We start from the raw sequence: 17729 nt of genomic DNA, 5'->3' as shown, positions 1-17729 counted from the left end.
AAAAAATTTAATAACTGAAAATAAATTACTACATTAGAGTTGTAGTGAAAGTAGGTTTTTTTTTCTTTTTATCTATTTTTTTTATCTTCCTGGTTATTACCAAAAATGTGGTTTTCTTTAGCACATTATTATTACCCTAATTAAACACACTTATCCTAAGGCATTCTCCAAATCTGATTGGTTTATATTAGAATTTGAACACAGTTTATGAGGCACAGGATATTCCGTTTAAGCACCGAACCTATGATCCCATTTTCGTAAATAAACATTAAAACTAAGGGCATTTTCATATTCGCAAGCCACCAAACCCAACCTTTACTTTATCTCGAATCAGAAGATCACTGCCGTTCATCTTTCATCAATAACTAACTGACGGCCACGATTTCGCGTTTGACTGAGGTACACATTTTGAAGGTGGAATGATTGGGTTTGACCACAGAAATTTGAGAAATTTTTTTCATTAACATAAATAAACTGAAGAGACCACCTGGGAAGTTCTGTATTTGAGTAAGAGAGAGAGAATCTAGAGAGAGAGAGAGACTGAGAGAGGGGTTTTTTTTTTTTTTACAGGATTGTGATGTGTTGGTTTTTCATTTGTTTCTAGCTTTGGTTTCTGGGAAGTGGGGTGTGGGGAGAGAAAGTTGGGGTTCTCTTTTTTCTATCTTGAAAAGTTTCGATTTTTTCTGGTGGGGTTTGAGCAATTTAGGGTTTGGATTGGTGGGTTGTGAGTGGAGTCAGCAACCATGAATATGATGCGAAGGTTGAAGAGCATTGCTTCTGGGAGGACTTCCATTTCTTCAGATCCTGTAAGATATGCTTTTCCTAGGGTAAAAAAGTTTTTGTTTTAATTATTATTTTGGTAGGGGAACTGTTTTTGTTTGGTTGCTCGGAAAATGGAAGAAGCTAGGTTCTGGGAGAGATATCATATATATATTTTTTTTTTTTTTTTTATGTTTCTGGGATTTTTTTGGAACTATTGAGGATGCTGCTTTGGAAAGTTTCCTCTATTTTTTGGAAATATTTTCTGGGTTGTTATTTTTTTTAATTTGTCTGTTATGCTATATTTTTTAGTTACCATTTTTTTTTTATGTTATTATCTTACATGTATGTGAATGTTTGCCCCCTTTTTTCTCAGTACCGGTGATTGTAGATATTTTCTTTCCTTTTTTTTGGAAGATTTAGGTGATGTGATTAACGAGATTTATGATCTTACTATATATAGTCTGCATCTGAGGCATATCCTCATTTGCTGTTTTTCTATGTAAACATAATCTTGACACAGGTCAGTTACGTGTGTCTATTAAAATGGAAGCTTTGCCTACATTGCAAAATACATTACTGAGATTAAGTGATAAATTGAACTTTACAGATAGGTTATATTTTGGTGTTGGTGTTTAACCTAGAAGAAGTGATTTGGGACGTGTACTAGTTGTTTGTTTGTTCACTTAATTGGTTTTTTGTAATTAAGCTCTTTATTTAATTATGGTGAAACCTAAATATAACAAACCTGACAGAGGTAAGGTGGAGTAATGAAATTTATTTGACTGTGTCGTATCAATGTGGAATGTGAATCTCTTTTCTTCCCTCCACTAACACTCTTGGAATAACTCATGTCGTGGATGTTTTAAGTGAAGTTCAAGTTGTTTCTTTTCAGGGAGGGGATTCTAACTCGAAAAGAGCCAAGTTTGAACAAGAAACTGAAGTGAAGGCTGTTGAGAAAACAAATATTGTTGAGAAAGTAAGCACAGATCAGGATCAGCCTGTAGATGCACTCAAAGAAACTACAGTTGGCACATCTGATGTGTCTACAGCAGCTAGAACTGAGAAGTCCGGCTATGACGAACTTCCAAAAGAGTTAAATGAAATGAAAATTAGAGATGAGAAAAGCAAGAACAACAATGAAAAGGTATTTAAAGCCATTCATCTTTCCTCACTCTCCCAAGTTGTGCCTATTTTGGTCACTTCTGTGTTAGTCTACATATGTGTAATCATATCTAGATATTTCTTGTTCACTACAAGTGAATACATAAGTAATTTCATCTCATAAAACAAATTACTTTTGTGTTTAACAAGTTCATTTATCTTTTTAAATGCCATCAGTTGTTGATTTTACTAAAATTGCTGCGTGCAGGATATGGAAGCAACTGTTGTGAGTGGTAATGGAACAGAAACAGGTCAAATAATAACAACTGCCATTGGTGGTCGGGATGGACAACCAAAACAGGTGATTACTTTATGGTTGTTGCATTTGTACACTTTATTTGCACTGGTAAATGACAATTTATAAACCTTAACAGTGGTTTGTTACTTTAATAACTTGTATAATTATATTTTATTGGTTTCAGACAATCTCATACATGGCTGAACGTGTGGTTGGAACTGGTTCTTTTGGTGTCGTTTTTCAGGTATTTATATTGTTTTGCAGTCATTTTATAATGTAGTTGTTCTCTACTTCATTGTGCTCTTCAGGCTTGTCAGTTACCTGTTGGGTTACAATGTTCTTTATTTGTTGTAGGCTAAGTGCCTTGAGACTGGTGAAGCAGTTGCCATAAAGAAAGTGCTGCAAGACAAGAGATATAAGAATAGGGAACTCCAGGTTATGCGCACAGTTGACCATCCAAACGTTGTTAAACTAAAGCACTGCTTCTTTTCAACCACTGATAAAGATGAATTATACCTTAACCTGGTTTTGGAGTATGTACCTGAAACTGTCTATAAAGTTTCAAAGCACTATGTTAGGATGCACCAACATATGCCCATGATTTACGTGCAACTGTATACATACCAGGTAAGTCTAGTAATTGAGTTGATGACAGTTGAATCTGTTCTGACTTTTCTGCAGGATTTCTATTCGTGTTAATTGCTTTGAGCATTTTATTTGTGTCCATATTGATTAGTCACGGTACTCCCATCTTGTAGATATGCCGTGCATTGAATTATTTACATCAAGTTATTGGTGTCTGTCACCGTGACATCAAACCCCAGAATCTACTGGTATGTGCATTTCAACAGTTTGTCCTGAGTGATACTCCCTCTCTCCTGTTTAATCTTTCAAAAGTTTCTTTTATTTCTGCCATATTTTGGTTACATGCAAAGACTTTCCCTTTGGGTGTTCCAATTGATTATTATGGTGTATGGATTGCTCAACTCCATTAATTTATTTTGGAGGTGGGGTGGTAAACAATTTATGAAGGAAAACAAGAGGCTGCAAAGCAAACAATGTTGCACTCTTGTTTAACATGTGATGTGATTCATCTGCTTAGAACTTGTAACTATACTGCTTTGACATGTGATGCATTATGTATATGATAGGTAAATCCGCAGACACATCAGTTAAAGATATGTGATTTTGGGAGTGCAAAGATGTTGGTAAGTTTCTTTACCTTCTGACTATGAGCTTCTTCTGAAGATCTTTTGATGGTATACTCCTGGGTTTATGATATTATTTCATTTTCAGGTGCCTGGTGAACCCAACATATCATACATTTGCTCTCGATATTATAGAGCTCCAGAACTTATATTTGGGGCAACTGAATACACAACAGCCATTGATATGTGGTCTGTTGGTTGTGTTTTAGCTGAGCTACTTCTAGGACAGGTGAGCACATGCAAGACTGTTTATTTTTCTTCTCTCACGCACACACTTTCTGGACTTCCCGAGGATTTGGTTCATGAAGAACAAAGGGATCATTTGATCCATGTTATTTCTCTCTCTTTCTCGTGTTTGGGAGCTTTTATAGCAGTTGTCAAAATTCTAAATATCCATTAAGTTTGCTTTTTGTTAGAAACTTTCCAATTAAACTGATCTATCTTGTACTATTTGCAGCCATTGTTTCCTGGTGAGAGTGGGGTTGATCAGTTAGTAGAGATAATAAAGGTACATTTTCCTGTGTTCTTTAATATCTGGTCCTCTTGTTTCGGCTTATGAATTTACTTTTCAAAGTTGCAGTCGGTATATTTGTTTCTTCAATCTCGGCTTTTATTTTGTACTTCAACAGATCTTGGGAACTCCAACCAGAGAAGAAATAAGGTGCATGAATCCCAACTACAATGAATTTAAGTTTCCTCAGATTAAAGCTCACCCATGGCACAAGGTTAACTATTCTTTCTCTGCTTTTGCCTGCTAACGTACTATGTAATTCCTAAATGATTCAGACCTGACAGAAAAATGCTCCAGGTTTTTCACAAGAGAATGCCACCTGAAGCTGTGGATCTGGTGTCAAGGCTTCTTCAATATTCTCCAAATCTACGTTGCACTGCTGTAAGTTAAATGTTACCTACTGTATCTTGATTACGTAATATGTATTCATTCAATCGTGCTACATTTGTATGCTACACTGGTCAAAGAAAGATGGACCATTCTTACATGTGATAGTAGTTGTTTATGTTTAAAATTGTTCATTACCTGCCCAAGTATAGATAGTAGTTGGGAGGAAATAGTTAACACTGTAGTTAATCTTGTGTCCTAATTGTTTCTTTTTGCAGTTGGCTGCATGTGCACATCCATTTTTTGACGATCTGCGGGATCCAAATGCATGCTTGCCAAATGGGCGACCCCTACCTCCTTTGTTCAACTTCACATCTCAAGGTAATTTATTGTGTGAACTTTTGAATTTTGGTTACGTGGTACATCTTAAAAGCGTTGCTTATGTAAGAAAACAATGCAGAACTGGCAAATGCACCTGAAGAGTTGTGTGGCCGCCTCATTCCTGAACATGCAAGGAGTTGAATCAACCTGAAAGATTAAACATCTCCATGGCATTGTAAATGTGTTTTGAATGAATAGAGATACCCTCACTGGCATCACCACCAGTCCAGGTCTGTTCTTCAGCCTCTTCTGCATAAGTCAACCGTGACTACACAAGTGAGAAACCTCAACAACACCTTGAAAGTTTGATCAAGGAACATGTATAAAAGACCTGCAGGTGACTCAAATGGATAAAATGTCACTGCCTGGTTACAGGGTAGCAACCCTTTTTAAGTAGTTTATAATTTGGCGCCTCTGTTGTGAAAGATAATGAGTTCTAACAATCCTGTAATCATCATGTTTCCATATAGTTCAAGTTCGTTTATTACTTTATTCCTTGAAGTGGACTAAGTGGAATCCTCAATTAAAAAGGCACACCTTTTCCACTACCCTTTATTCTATATTTTTGTTCCTTTACTTGCTTTAGAAAAAAAAAACAAGTGACATTTCTTTATCGCATGATGCACAATAACTAAAATTACTGTGCTTCCAAATAGCATGAAGCTACCAGATAAAATTACCATGATATGAAACACAACATGAAGCTATGTGAATAAGATGCTAGGACAACTGGCAAGGTAATGAAATTAACGTTATGCATACGAGCTGCAAAATAAATGATGCTGATATTTAAGGCTCATTATTGCACCAGCCGATTGCTGAGCAATAAATCGTTCTTTAATGTTGTTCAGTGGTTAATGTCATGAAATAAGTTGAATTGTCCATATCTACCCTGCCTACCTTTACCAGTTCTAATTGAAATTATTGAGCACAATGTCCTAGTTGAATGAGAAAAATGTGACAGTCTTTCTTTCTCCAATAATTCAAGTGTCAGTTATAAGATGCAAAGCTTCTAAATGTGGAACGTGGTAGGGTACTTAAGTTAGTGATGAAAATTAAAGGACAATAATTATAGTTTGTTTTCAGACGCATCATCTATCTATCATCCATGGAATCAGGAGAATGATGGACCCCCATTACAGTTTGTTTTCTTCAGTACCGGCTCAGAATCAAAGCTGGGACTACAATGCAGCAGTGCACTATTCTACCACTAAACCAGCTGTACTATATTTTGGTTTCTTTCTACCTATATGTATACCTTTTTAAATGTATCAATGGTTGTGTTCATTCAGTAAACTTTCAATTCTATTAGCAACACATTTTTTTTACTAATTCATAAGCATCCCATGTGTTGAACAATAGTAACTAACAACATTCCTGATATAACAAAGAATCTCCTTTACTTTACTAAGAGAGACTCTTTGAAAATTACTGGAAGAGATTTTTACTTGATTTGGGTCATGAGTGCTCAAAATTTGGAATGTTAGCTCAAGGGACACTGGAGAAAAAACTAAGAAAAAAATTCTTTCATTTTTCTTATCAGTCTCCTATTATTTATTAATATTTTGGTGCACAACATATCCAGAATGTTTGCATAAGAGGCGAAACAAAGAAGAAAAAAATATTGCTTTAAAATGAGCCTGAAGGAATTTAATTCTAAGAAGATTGCTATGGTGACCACCTTGTGTTGCAAGCTCAAATGGTTAAAATTTTATACCACATTTGGATGACTAAACAACGTCATTATTGATCCTTTTTAATGTCTCAAAATCAAACAAGAAACATGTGGAAACTACATCTTGTAATGGCAAAATATGTCAATCATAGCACATCGTACATACGGATATAAAACACGAATTTCATATTAGACGAAAATAGAGACATGAAAATGACACAAATTTCGTTATTGAATATGATGAAAATAAATTTTTATTTTAAAGATGAGAATGTGTATAATCAAACTTACACCATTTTCGTTAGCATCCTAATTTTCAGCAAAATTAAGCTAGTAAGTATTGGTTAGATTGTTCAAAAGAACATGGTATTCTTTTCAAAAGAATTTAGGCCTTTATATTGAAATTAGCACATGATTTCGCTCTAGTAAAGAATTATTTTATCTTATAGTTATTATTACTAAAGTGTAGAGATCAATGACAAAATTAATCAAGATACAAATTTGTCTAAATTTTAACCATATAAAAATCATTGTTGATTGCTTAAAGGTATTAGAATGTTAAAGTTAGTAAACTTTGTTTCTATATGTTAACTTATTATGGATTGAATTAAACATGAGTTTACTTACTCTAAGTTATTTTATGGTGAGTCAAAACTTTTACAATGTGTACTTGATCTATTATGGCTTAATACTCTATTTCCCATCTTATTAAGGCTTAAACACCTTGGTTGTGGGCCAGAAGATTCATAATATTCAACCTTCAACTGCTTCCACCTTCCTTCCCTCATCTTCTGATATTCCAACTGTCTCATTTGACAGAGAAGTGACACCAGCCTGTAAGGTTTAAATTATTAGTTCAAGATCAATGAAATTTAAATGCAAAATCTGAAGCAAAGACCAAAAAATGAAACCCACAAAAGAGAGAGCTCAGATGAACATTTATTTCATCTATGTAAGGAAAAGATGAATCACTGATTGACCCATCAATCAAACATTCAACACAACACAGCTCACAAAAAAATGCACCAGCCGGGAATCGAACCCGGGTCTGTACCGTGGCAGGGTACTATTCTACCACTAGACCACTGGTGCTTTTTGCTCTCACTTAGCAATAATAAATAATAACCATTACTATTATCTAAATTATAACTATTAAAAAAAACCTAATTAAAACCAAGTGTTGTGCGTAGCCTAATATATATCTATAATGTATACAAAGTGGAAACACAAATCTATCATGTATATACCTTAATGTTAGTTTAATAAAATTATTTATAAACCAATTACAAACATTTCAAACCCAAAATATAAAAGGGTCATTACATTTTTACCTCATACTTTACATTATAACAACTTTTCTACTTATTAAAATCTTTACATTTCAATTGTTGTCTCAATTCTTAAACTATTCCCTCTCAACACTTCAATTTGATTTCAATTTTTCACTCTACATGGTTCCTTCGAGTAATATAATTCTGTCATAATTTACACATATAAAAGACAAAACCTATGGTTCAAATTGATTTAAAATTAATTGATTAATTTGACGTTATTGGAGCTGTGAAATTACAGAGTGAATCCAGAAATTTATGATCTCAACACATTAATATGTAGCTTCACATTTTATTTTTTATTACAATATTAATATTCCCACCGCCTTATCTTTTGAGAAGGTGTAAAGCCCAAGAAACACGAACATGTTGTTGAATTGAACCCTTATCTTTGAATGAACCCTTCTTTAACAAGTCAAGTATATGTATACGTAATCTTCTAAAACGCACTTAGTCAAAACCTCACAAATTTTTGAATTGGTCTCACCATTAACGCGCTTTCTTCCACCAATCTTTCTTTAAATTGCTTGCTATGTTATCCTTAAGATTAAAGTTAAGTACGTGGAACACACAATGAACCCCACATATCTAACAAAATCACACGTTTCCGCCACGTGGAACTTCAACCTATTTTGCCTCCAATAATTATAATCAACAACAAAATCTTTTAACCACGGAAAAAATGCAATAAATACACACATATTTAACACACGTTTTTGGTGTAGGTAACAAGGGAGGGAACAAAACTTTCATAAAATTAAATTTATATAACATGTGTAGAAATCTAGATTTAGATTCATAATCTTTCTCACAATTTGTGTAATTGAATACGCTATTTGACCGTTATACAAATAATAATTATAATAAATAAAAAATTGTAAATTAATTTCTAAACAATGCTAGGGTAGTAACACCAAAATGGGACACCGACTACAACTTCCTTCTTCTTGTCACCGACCTTCATTCCGTCACCGCAACCCTTTCCGGTCACCACCGCTTTCACGCTGGGCTTCAGACATTTCTCCTCCGTTGTTGGCGGCGGAGGTACCACTTTCACGGTGAAGTGAATGACCCCGTTTCTCTTCCCTTCCCAGTCCCTCAACCCGTAACTCAACTCTTGCAACTGATTTTCTGGGACGGCGGCGTCCCCGAGGATGTCGGAGGCAGCGATTCTGGCCACCCCAAGAGGGCGAAAAGCCTTGAATTTGGTGCATTGGACCTCGAATGTGATCGATCTTGCATGCATGGGCATGTCCAACAGGAACTTCTCGTTCCACGAGAGGAAGTTGGTGCCATCGTCTTTGGCCGGTCTGGTGGTGCAGCAGTTGAGCGACTCCGCCCGAACGACGACGTATGCGTCCTCCATTATGCGGACGTTTTCACCGGAGATGACGGTGATTTCTAGCGTACGTGATCTGAGTCCCATGTTTGTGTTTAAGGTTTGAACTTAAGAGATGTGAAAGATGATGAAAAAGAAGGAAGTAATGTATATATTAACCTCTGAAAATCTCTTTCTTTTGTTGTTGGGTTTGTTCTGAGATGGTTATATATAGAATTGGTTTGCGTTATGGGAACGTAGATAGAAGAGCGAAATTGGTTTCTGGATTCAGTGTGTAACTTCTGGTTTTTGACTTTTGACCTTATTCTTTGCTGCAATACCGTGTTTGGTTTGTGTTTTTTGAGAACCAGTTGTTTAAAAACGCGGACGCATATTAAATTCTGTGCAAGCGAAGGTTGTAGGGAATAAGGAAAATGATATTAAAGTTTTATAAATTTTTTTTATGAGATTTAAAAATAAATATATATAATAAAAGATAAATTTATAATTAAATAATAATAAAAATATTAAAATAATAATGAGAGTTATAATGTGATTATATAAAAAATTAGTATCACTATATCATTACAAAAAATAAGGCAACATTCTCCAGATCACAGAACACTTTTCATTACCCTTTATTTACGTTTTACAACATCTTTCTAATGTGCAAAGTCGCAGAAACTCTGTTTTACACCACCACTGTAATAATACAAAACACACACACCAAAATTGTTAAATTTCCTCAAGTAACTACGTTTTTTAATTCAAATACTGTTACGTGGTCGTTTAGTTTAACTTTATATATATATATATATATATATATATATTTTTTTTTTTTTTTTTCTTGAAGATTGTAGGTGGAGACCATCCGACAAACTTCACATTAACAAATTGAGTCCTTTCTAGTAAACAAAATGATGTTAAAATATAAATCTAGTAAATTACTCATTTAATTATAATTGTAAATAAATAAATAAATTAAATATATAAATTATTAAATAAAAATCAATTTTATTGATAAAAAAATTAATTATTATATTAATTAAATTATATATTATTTTATATATTAAATTATAGATATTTAAAATAGTTTTTATTATTAATAAAATTTATAAATTGATATTTAATTGAATATCAAGGTTTTAACTGATTATCTAATTTTTTTAGCTAAAACATTCTTAAATAATTAGATATCAATATAAAAATTAATTTATAATTTTTATTAATAAATTATTTTAGAGATGCATGATTTTTTTTAGTTTTTAAATTAATATTGAAATATAATAACTAATTATTTTTAATTTTTAAAATTAATTTTTATTTAATATTTTTTTTAATAAAAGAATACTTATATGAATATGAAATAAAAGTTACTTCTATAATTTGAGTGTTTCAGAAAGATTAATCTCTTCGATAACCTTTATTTTTCAGAAGATTGACTTTTAGTCATGAAAAATCTTTATTTAAAAAGAATATTAATGCTAGAGGCAAAACATTTTACAAAAAAGCGTGTAAAGATGCAGGGATTGAATGTATATGAAATATTAGTTTAAAATAGTTTATTCAAAAAATAAAAATACCTTACATTTAGAAAAAAAGTTATTAATTTTAACGGATGAATTATAATTTATATATGAATTATATATGATCTTAATTATGTATGTGAACTTTTAGAAAAAATAAATAATGATAAGATGTTAATCAATAACTACTGCACAAAATATTTTTTTATGATGGTTCTACAAGATCTTTTTATCATAGTTTTAATAGTAATATAGAATCAGAAGTTATAAAAATTCTGCACTTTTTATGTGGGTTGAATAACAAACATAGTAAGTTGACTTAGTTATAGACTTACTATGACTCTTGTCTATAAACCGTCATAAAATGTTCAAAATATATGTAATAATATGTTCAGCAAAAACTTTCTATAACTGATATTTCTACAATCGTCATAGAAAATATGACTTACTATGACGGTCCGTCATATTAAGTAATTTTCTATGACAAATATTCTAACACCCGTCATAATAAATAAGACTTTTTATGTCATCTATTGCAATAACCATCATAGTAAGTTTGTTTTTTTTAGAAAAACGATTGTTTTATCAATTTTCCAACATTCATTAATAATAATCATCTGCATATAAAATTCAGACAAATTCATTCATTGATCGATTTCCCCCCGTTAATTAATAATAATCACTTGCATATCAATATTATCCAGACAATTGCAAATAATTTCCAGACAAACCCATCCATTCATCAATTTTCTTCCATTCATTAATAACAATCACCTACATATCAATGTTATCTGCATACAATTTACAGGAAAACCCATTCATTAATCACATTTTTCCCATTCATTAATAACAATCGCTTGCATATCAATGTTATCCAAACAAACTCATTCATTGATTCATTTTTTTTGATTTTCCTAGCAACCATATTTCGACTATATTATTTGTTTCCACAATCCCTTTTGCATCATTTACTAATCCATTTCCATTATCCAATAATGCCACATTGAACAATTTCAAATCTTTTATACCCAAACCCTTCTCCTTTTTTTCTTTACACATGTTCTCTCATTTGACTCAGGCAAAGTTTCTTATTCTTCTTCTTGTATCCCTATAGAAAATTAATTTGAATTCTCCTAATTTCTCTCCCCACCCTAGCCAGTAACTTTGAATAAAGATATATAAAATAAAGGAATTGATTTGAGCATTGATTTTAACACACAAACCATGTATGCATATGATTAATACTTCTCTTTCCATTTTGCTAATCTTTTTCTAATTGTAAACTAGCTTCCAGAACTCATGTTTTCTTTGATTCCCTCTTCTCCATACCCATGTAAGGGAAATGTGCAATCATTGTGTTGCAATTCAGAATTGTTGTATATCTTTCTAAAAATCTCCTTTGCATTCCTATTTCTATAATGTTAGTTTTGTTAAAATTAACATTAACAATATGTATACAAATAATATATGCTTAGATTGAGTTTCACATACCCAAAAATATAGTATACAAATGGTAAGAAATTAAGTTCTATCTTATTTCTCCCTATCCTAATACCATTCATACTTATTTTGCCTAACTTTTATAGTTACTCCGCCAAATCTTCAACCACTATCAATTTTTTTTTAATGAAAAAAGACCTACTATTATTAAGTTTACTTAACATGGTAACAAATAAAGTATTTTAGTAATAATAAGACATCATTAATTGATTTCAAAGAGAATTATGTATACATTGATAACATTGTTTTAAAAAAACATTATTTAATTATTTTTAAGATATAATAATTGTCAAATTTTATAGGAAAAATTTATTGGTTACCAACCTTGTGGAAGAAAAAAGAACGTATTAGTGAGGTGTTTAACTACTTGCATCGTTGCATGGTTTGTAAAATGCGTGTGGATTTCACTCTTTTTGGTCATCGCTTTCGCTATATTTGTGTTTTTTTGTTGCCATTGCATGTCCCTTGGAGCTGGGAAAACTTTCTATGCCACTTTCACAAATAATACCCTGTTATAAAGCTTTTCAAGCTAAAACTAACCCTACTAATGTTTATTATGTAGAATTTTCTATTTATAATTAGTATTAATTCTTTTTTGAAGGTTACTATTGTGTTTTGTTGGTTGAGAGTTTATAATTCTTTTTTATATATTTTTTTAATTGATTCGGTTTTTTATTGTGTATCTTTAAGTATTTCAACAATTAATAGAAACTATTTTTGAATGTTTGCTTTTTATATAATTATTACGTAAGAAATAACTTATTATTAAAGGGATTTTATTCTAATTTTTTAATAAAAATTTTTATTTTTAACCCATCTAATTTACTTTTATATTTTTCTCTCTTCTTCAATTAAGATGATTTTGTAATATATTTAAAAAAGTTATATATTTTTTTTCAATAAAAATTTTGATTAGTTGAGTTTTTAACAATAAATTAAATTAAATTCTAAATTATGTTAAATATAGTACTACTAAACTCATAAATTTTTCAATGAGTATCAAATCAGATGTACTTTTATAAACTGATAAGGCTTAGATAGTACATGATATTGGCTGAAAGAATTGTCTCTCATTTCCTCCTTTGTCTTCCTTCTAGTACTCGTTCTTTGGTGCTCTGTCGCTCGTCATTTCTCTTCTCGTGCTCACTCTCTGATACTCGGTCGGAAGTTACCTTGCAAACGGTTATCCAACGATCAAATAAATGCTCTGTATAAGAGTGAATGATGTATTCATAAAAGCGTACCTTACTCTTGTGTAACAATGCTTATTTATAGTGTTAATAGTGACTATCTTCGCTTACAGGCCTATCTGACGTGTATCTTCAATAAAATAGCATTAGCTTATTTATCTAATGGTTACCGGATTTATAGGGTGTTATCCGCATTTATAGGGTATTACTCAAATTTATAGGATGCTACTTAATTTTCTGCATATCCCACAAAAGACCTAAGCAACTGTTAGATGATCTATGCAAAATTTAAGTTGTAAAAAACAGTTTTTATTACTTTTTTGTAAGTAATCCTAATTTCTTGCAAAAGTACAAATCTACTATAAAGATAGAAAATAAGATTCAAATAAACCTCTAGGAGATACATATAGAAAAATATAAGAAAACCGAGGGTTATCACACCTCCACACTTAAACCTTTTGCACTCCTGCACAAAACAAGAAAGAAACTAAACATAGTTTCTTATATTTTTCAGAAAACTACGTGGACTATGAATGTGAGTGATAGTTGTTATTTTTCTATCAAATTAAATTAATTTTAGTGGAGATCTTCTAACACAAAGCTAGACCATCTAACACAAAGCTAGACCGTCTAATACCAAAGAGATGATAATATAGATAAGGTCTAATGACCCCAAGGTCTCTCCCAAGGAATGAAATAGTGAAATTTGTAAATCAGTGTTTAGAATCTATCTGCAAGCAATAAAAGTTTGCAATAACAATAAAGTAAAATAGGGTTGAGATTGTTGTGCAGAAAACATTTAATGCATCCATGTTACTTCTCACATTGGGATACCCAACAGTCAAATCTCAGCTCTTATGAAATAAACGTTTATCGAGTTTGGGGAGGGGGGGGGCAAGTGTACCTGTTGGTAGCGGACGAGCCATGTCACTCGGTCTTGGTGACCAACCAACTAGTGGGAGACACATTTAAATCAGCTTCAATAAATAATAGTTAAGGCAGTTGCAGAGACTCCTTGAGAATCAGGGGTACATTCCACCAAATCTGGGTAATGTATCGGGAAATCAGGGAACCTCCCTAGTTCCCTATAAATAAGTTAACACTGATATTTTATAGATTCGACACATCATAAGAATAATGTACGCTTTGAATTAATTCTTAATATACACTTTGAATACGGAATACTTACTTGATCGTTGGAGTAACTTTTACAGGTCAATCCTGACCGAGCACTAATGAATTAAGAAAAGAATATTAAAGTGTTGAAAAAAAAATGCCAAACAACCGACACTTCAATACACTACAAGAAAAATCCACTTTAGCTTCCAACGAAAAGTGATGATTATAAAAAGGAAGCCACTAGCAAGGGTGAAGTCTACTCAAGTTGAACACAAAAATTAATGTCAAACATTATGTCCACAAAGGAGACCTTTAACTCACACTAAAAATTATTAAAATAATAATAATAAGTTAGCATTTAGAGAAGGGACACAAAGTAAATACAATGAACAAAAAAATAAGTGATAAAATAATATTGAGTCTAGAATGTGGACACAAAGTTGATGCAAGTTAAAAATTATTAAAATAATAATAATAAGTTAGCGTCTAGAATGTGAACACAAAGTAGATGCAATAAAAAAATAAGTTATAGAATGATATTGTGTCCAAAATGGGGACACAAAGTGGATGCAAGTTAATGTTTTATTAAATTTAGCGTAGGTCCAGACGACACTAATATTTGTTTCACAGGTAGTGCCCCTAATGTCGAAAATTTACTCACATTTGCTTTCTCACGTAGTGTCCCCAATGGGGACACTAAGTTTAATTATTGTTGGAGATCCTACATCAACTATATATTAGGACATTTCATAGTATATAAGTGGGTATAAACCTCACCTTATAAGTTGGTTTTATGAGGTTGAGTTAGGTTTAAAGTCCACTTCTTAATATGGTATTAGAGTCATCTCGAGCCTATCCTAACACTTGTTTATTGGGCTTATTAGGCCACCTGCTATCGGTTTGTTATCGGACCACTCCTAATATATAGTCTCACGCATGAGTTGATAGTCTCAGCGTGAGGGGTGTGTGTTGTTGGAGATCTCACATCGACTAGAGATTATGATCATTTCATAGTATATAAGTGGATGAAAAAACTTAAAGTCCACTTCTTAAAATTATTTAATTTTATAGTCATTTTAGTGTCCCCTAAACCTACGCTATAGTTAAATAATATATTTTTCTTTATGTAGGTTTAGCTAACACTACCTTGTAAATTTGTATCCTATTGGAGGTTGTCTCTAATGAATAACCACCAAAACATTAGCTTTCATTTCTATTGGAACGCTAAACCACACTAATCCCATGTATAATCTATTTTTTACTCTTTGCGTTGCTCTTTTGGGAACTCTACCATAATTATTTTTTGTAGTGATAATTATACAACAAATTTTAAATATTATCTAGGCACACTCAACAATTTCATTAAGAAATTCAAATTCATCATTAGGACCTCTCGCTATTAGATTCAAATTCAATACAACCTGTTTTATGACTAATACAAATAAGTCCTCCAGAACAAGAGACTGGTTCATCCCCAATAGTACGGATCTGACCATTCAAAGAGAGTTTTTTTAAAAGTCCATAAATTGTATGGACAATGTGTTCTCCCAAACAACAATTCTTCATAGCAAAATATAGATTTCATGTATATATCTAGTATACGATAATAACTTTATCTAGTATAATCTTCTAATACATACCAAGTCAAAAGCTCACAAAATTTTGAATTGGTCTCACCCTTAACGCGCTTTCTTCCATCAATCTTTCTTTAAATTGCATGCTTTGTTATCCATATGATTAGAGTTAAGTACGTGGAACACACAATGGACCCCACGTATCCAACAAAATCACACGTTTCCGCCACCTGGAACTTCAACCTATTTTACCTCGAATAACTATAATCAACAAGATCTTTACTTCTATGCAAAGTCTTTGAAAAATGCAATAAATACACACATATTTAACACGCGTTCTTGGTGTATGTAACGAGGGAGGGAACAAAACTTTCAAAAAATTAAATTTATATAACATATGTAGAAATCTAGATTTTAAATTCATAATCTTTCTCACAATTTGTGTATTATTTGACCGTTATACAAATAATAATTATAATAAATTAAATTCTAAACAATGTTAGGGTAGTTCCACCAAAATGGGACACGGTTTACAACTTCCTTCTTCTTGTCACCGGCCTTCAATCCGTAACCGCAACCCTTTCTGGTCACCACCGCTTTCACGCTGGGCTTCAGACATTTCTCCTCCTTTGGTGGCGGCGGAGGTACTAGTCTCACGGCGAAGTGAATGACCCCGTTTCTCTTCCCTTCCCAGTCCCTCAACCCGTAACTCCACTCTTGCAACTGATTTTCCGGGACGGCGGCGTCCCCGAGGAAGTCGGAGGCAGCGATTCTGGCCACCCCAAGAGGGCGAAAAGCCTTAAATTTGGTGCATTGGACCTCGAATGTGATCGATCTTGCATGCATGGGCACGTCCAACAGGAACTTCTCGTTCCAGGAGAGGAAGTTGGTGCCATGGTCTTTGGCCGATCTGGTGGTGCAGCAGTTGAGCGACTCCGCCCGAACGACGACGTATGCGTCCTCCATTATGCGGACGTTTTCACCGGAGATAACGGTGATTTCTAGCGTACGTGATCTGAGTCCCATGTTTGTGTTAAGGTTTGAACTTAAGAGATGTGAAAGATGATGAAAAAGAAGGAAGTAATGTATATATTAACCTCTGAAAATCTCTTTCTTTAGTTGTTGGGTTTGTTGTGAGATGGTTATATATAAAATTGGTTTGCGCTATGGGAACGTAGATAGAGGAGCGAAATTGGTTTCTGGTTTCAGTGTGGAATTTCTGACTTTTGACTTTTACCTTCTTCTTTACTCCAATGCCGTGTTTGGTTTGTATTTTTTTGAGAATCAGTTGTTCAATAACGCGGACGCATATTAAATTCTGTGCCCGCGAAGGTGGTAGGAAATAAATATTGAACAGCGTAGAAATTATTAATAACGGGATTTTTTTTATATAAGGATTCATTTTAAGCATCACTATCTTCATGTTACAAAATTAATCAATTATCTCTATGAAGATATCATTGGAATAAAAATAAATGATGGATTAGAACAAAATTCATATAATTAAAAAAAACCACTCCCTAATGTAACTTAAGAAGAGAAGATTGTATCTTTTATGAAAAAAAAGTTTAAAGTAATTCAAGTAAGCTAAGAAAAAGATTGTATGTGTTATAATAAAAAAGTTTAAGATAATTCAAACCAGTAAAAATTCATACAAAATAAAATCTAATTAACACTTAATGCATAATTGTCGACTCATCACTTCTGGATTCAGAACCTTTACACCTTATGATATTTTCAACCTTCAAGTTCTCTTGTTTGCAAATTCCTTTGTTTTGTTGTGAGAATTTAAGAGAAAAAGCATGAAGTGATATTTGGATTTGAGTATGATAGAGTGAATATTTAAATGTGTAAAATGTAAGTTTATAAATTTGTTATGACCTTTAAAAATATTTAAATAATAAAATA

General features: G+C 32.4%; 3 protein-coding genes and 1 non-coding gene across 4 annotated transcripts; 1 reads left to right on the top strand and 3 right to left on the bottom strand.

Moving 5' to 3' along the window:
* Nucleotides 1-288: 288 nt before the first annotated feature.
* On the top strand, nt 289-5136 carry LOC137818160 (shaggy-related protein kinase theta). Its single transcript, XM_068621414.1, has 13 exons — nt 289-806; nt 1655-1906; nt 2132-2224; nt 2346-2405; nt 2516-2788; nt 2920-2994; nt 3313-3369; nt 3458-3598; nt 3827-3877; nt 3999-4094; nt 4178-4261; nt 4486-4588; nt 4668-5136. Exons 1-13 carry the CDS (start codon nt 744-746, stop codon nt 4727-4729), a joined length of 1410 nt encoding a protein of 469 aa, XP_068477515.1. The 5' UTR covers nt 289-743; the 3' UTR covers nt 4730-5136.
* Nucleotides 5137-7284: 2148 nt separating this feature from the next.
* Nucleotides 7285-7355, bottom strand: TRNAG-GCC (transfer RNA glycine (anticodon GCC)). The gene has a single exon. It is a non-coding gene; the product is annotated as a tRNA-Gly (tRNA).
* A 986-nt stretch (nt 7356-8341) lies between these two features.
* Nucleotides 8342-9152, bottom strand: LOC137819236 (BON1-associated protein 2-like). The gene has a single exon (XM_068623023.1). It carries the CDS (start codon nt 9018-9020, stop codon nt 8484-8486), a length of 537 nt encoding a protein of 178 aa, XP_068479124.1. The 5' UTR covers nt 9021-9152; the 3' UTR covers nt 8342-8483.
* A 7039-nt stretch (nt 9153-16191) lies between these two features.
* On the bottom strand, nt 16192-16952 carry LOC137819251 (BON1-associated protein 2-like). The gene has a single exon (XM_068623040.1). The coding sequence runs from the start codon at nt 16845-16847 to the stop codon at nt 16311-16313; it is 537 nt and encodes a 178-aa protein (XP_068479141.1). The 5' UTR covers nt 16848-16952; the 3' UTR covers nt 16192-16310.
* Between the last annotated feature and the right edge of the window lie 777 nt (nt 16953-17729).

Source organism: Phaseolus vulgaris, chromosome 10 (genome assembly GCF_000499845.2).
Source record: "Phaseolus vulgaris cultivar G19833 chromosome 10, P. vulgaris v2.0, whole genome shotgun sequence".
Classification (NCBI taxonomy): Eukaryota; Viridiplantae; Streptophyta; class Magnoliopsida; order Fabales; family Fabaceae; genus Phaseolus; species Phaseolus vulgaris.
The sequence above is the reverse complement of the archived record's forward strand: the minus strand, read 5'-3'. Positions and strand labels throughout refer to the sequence as shown.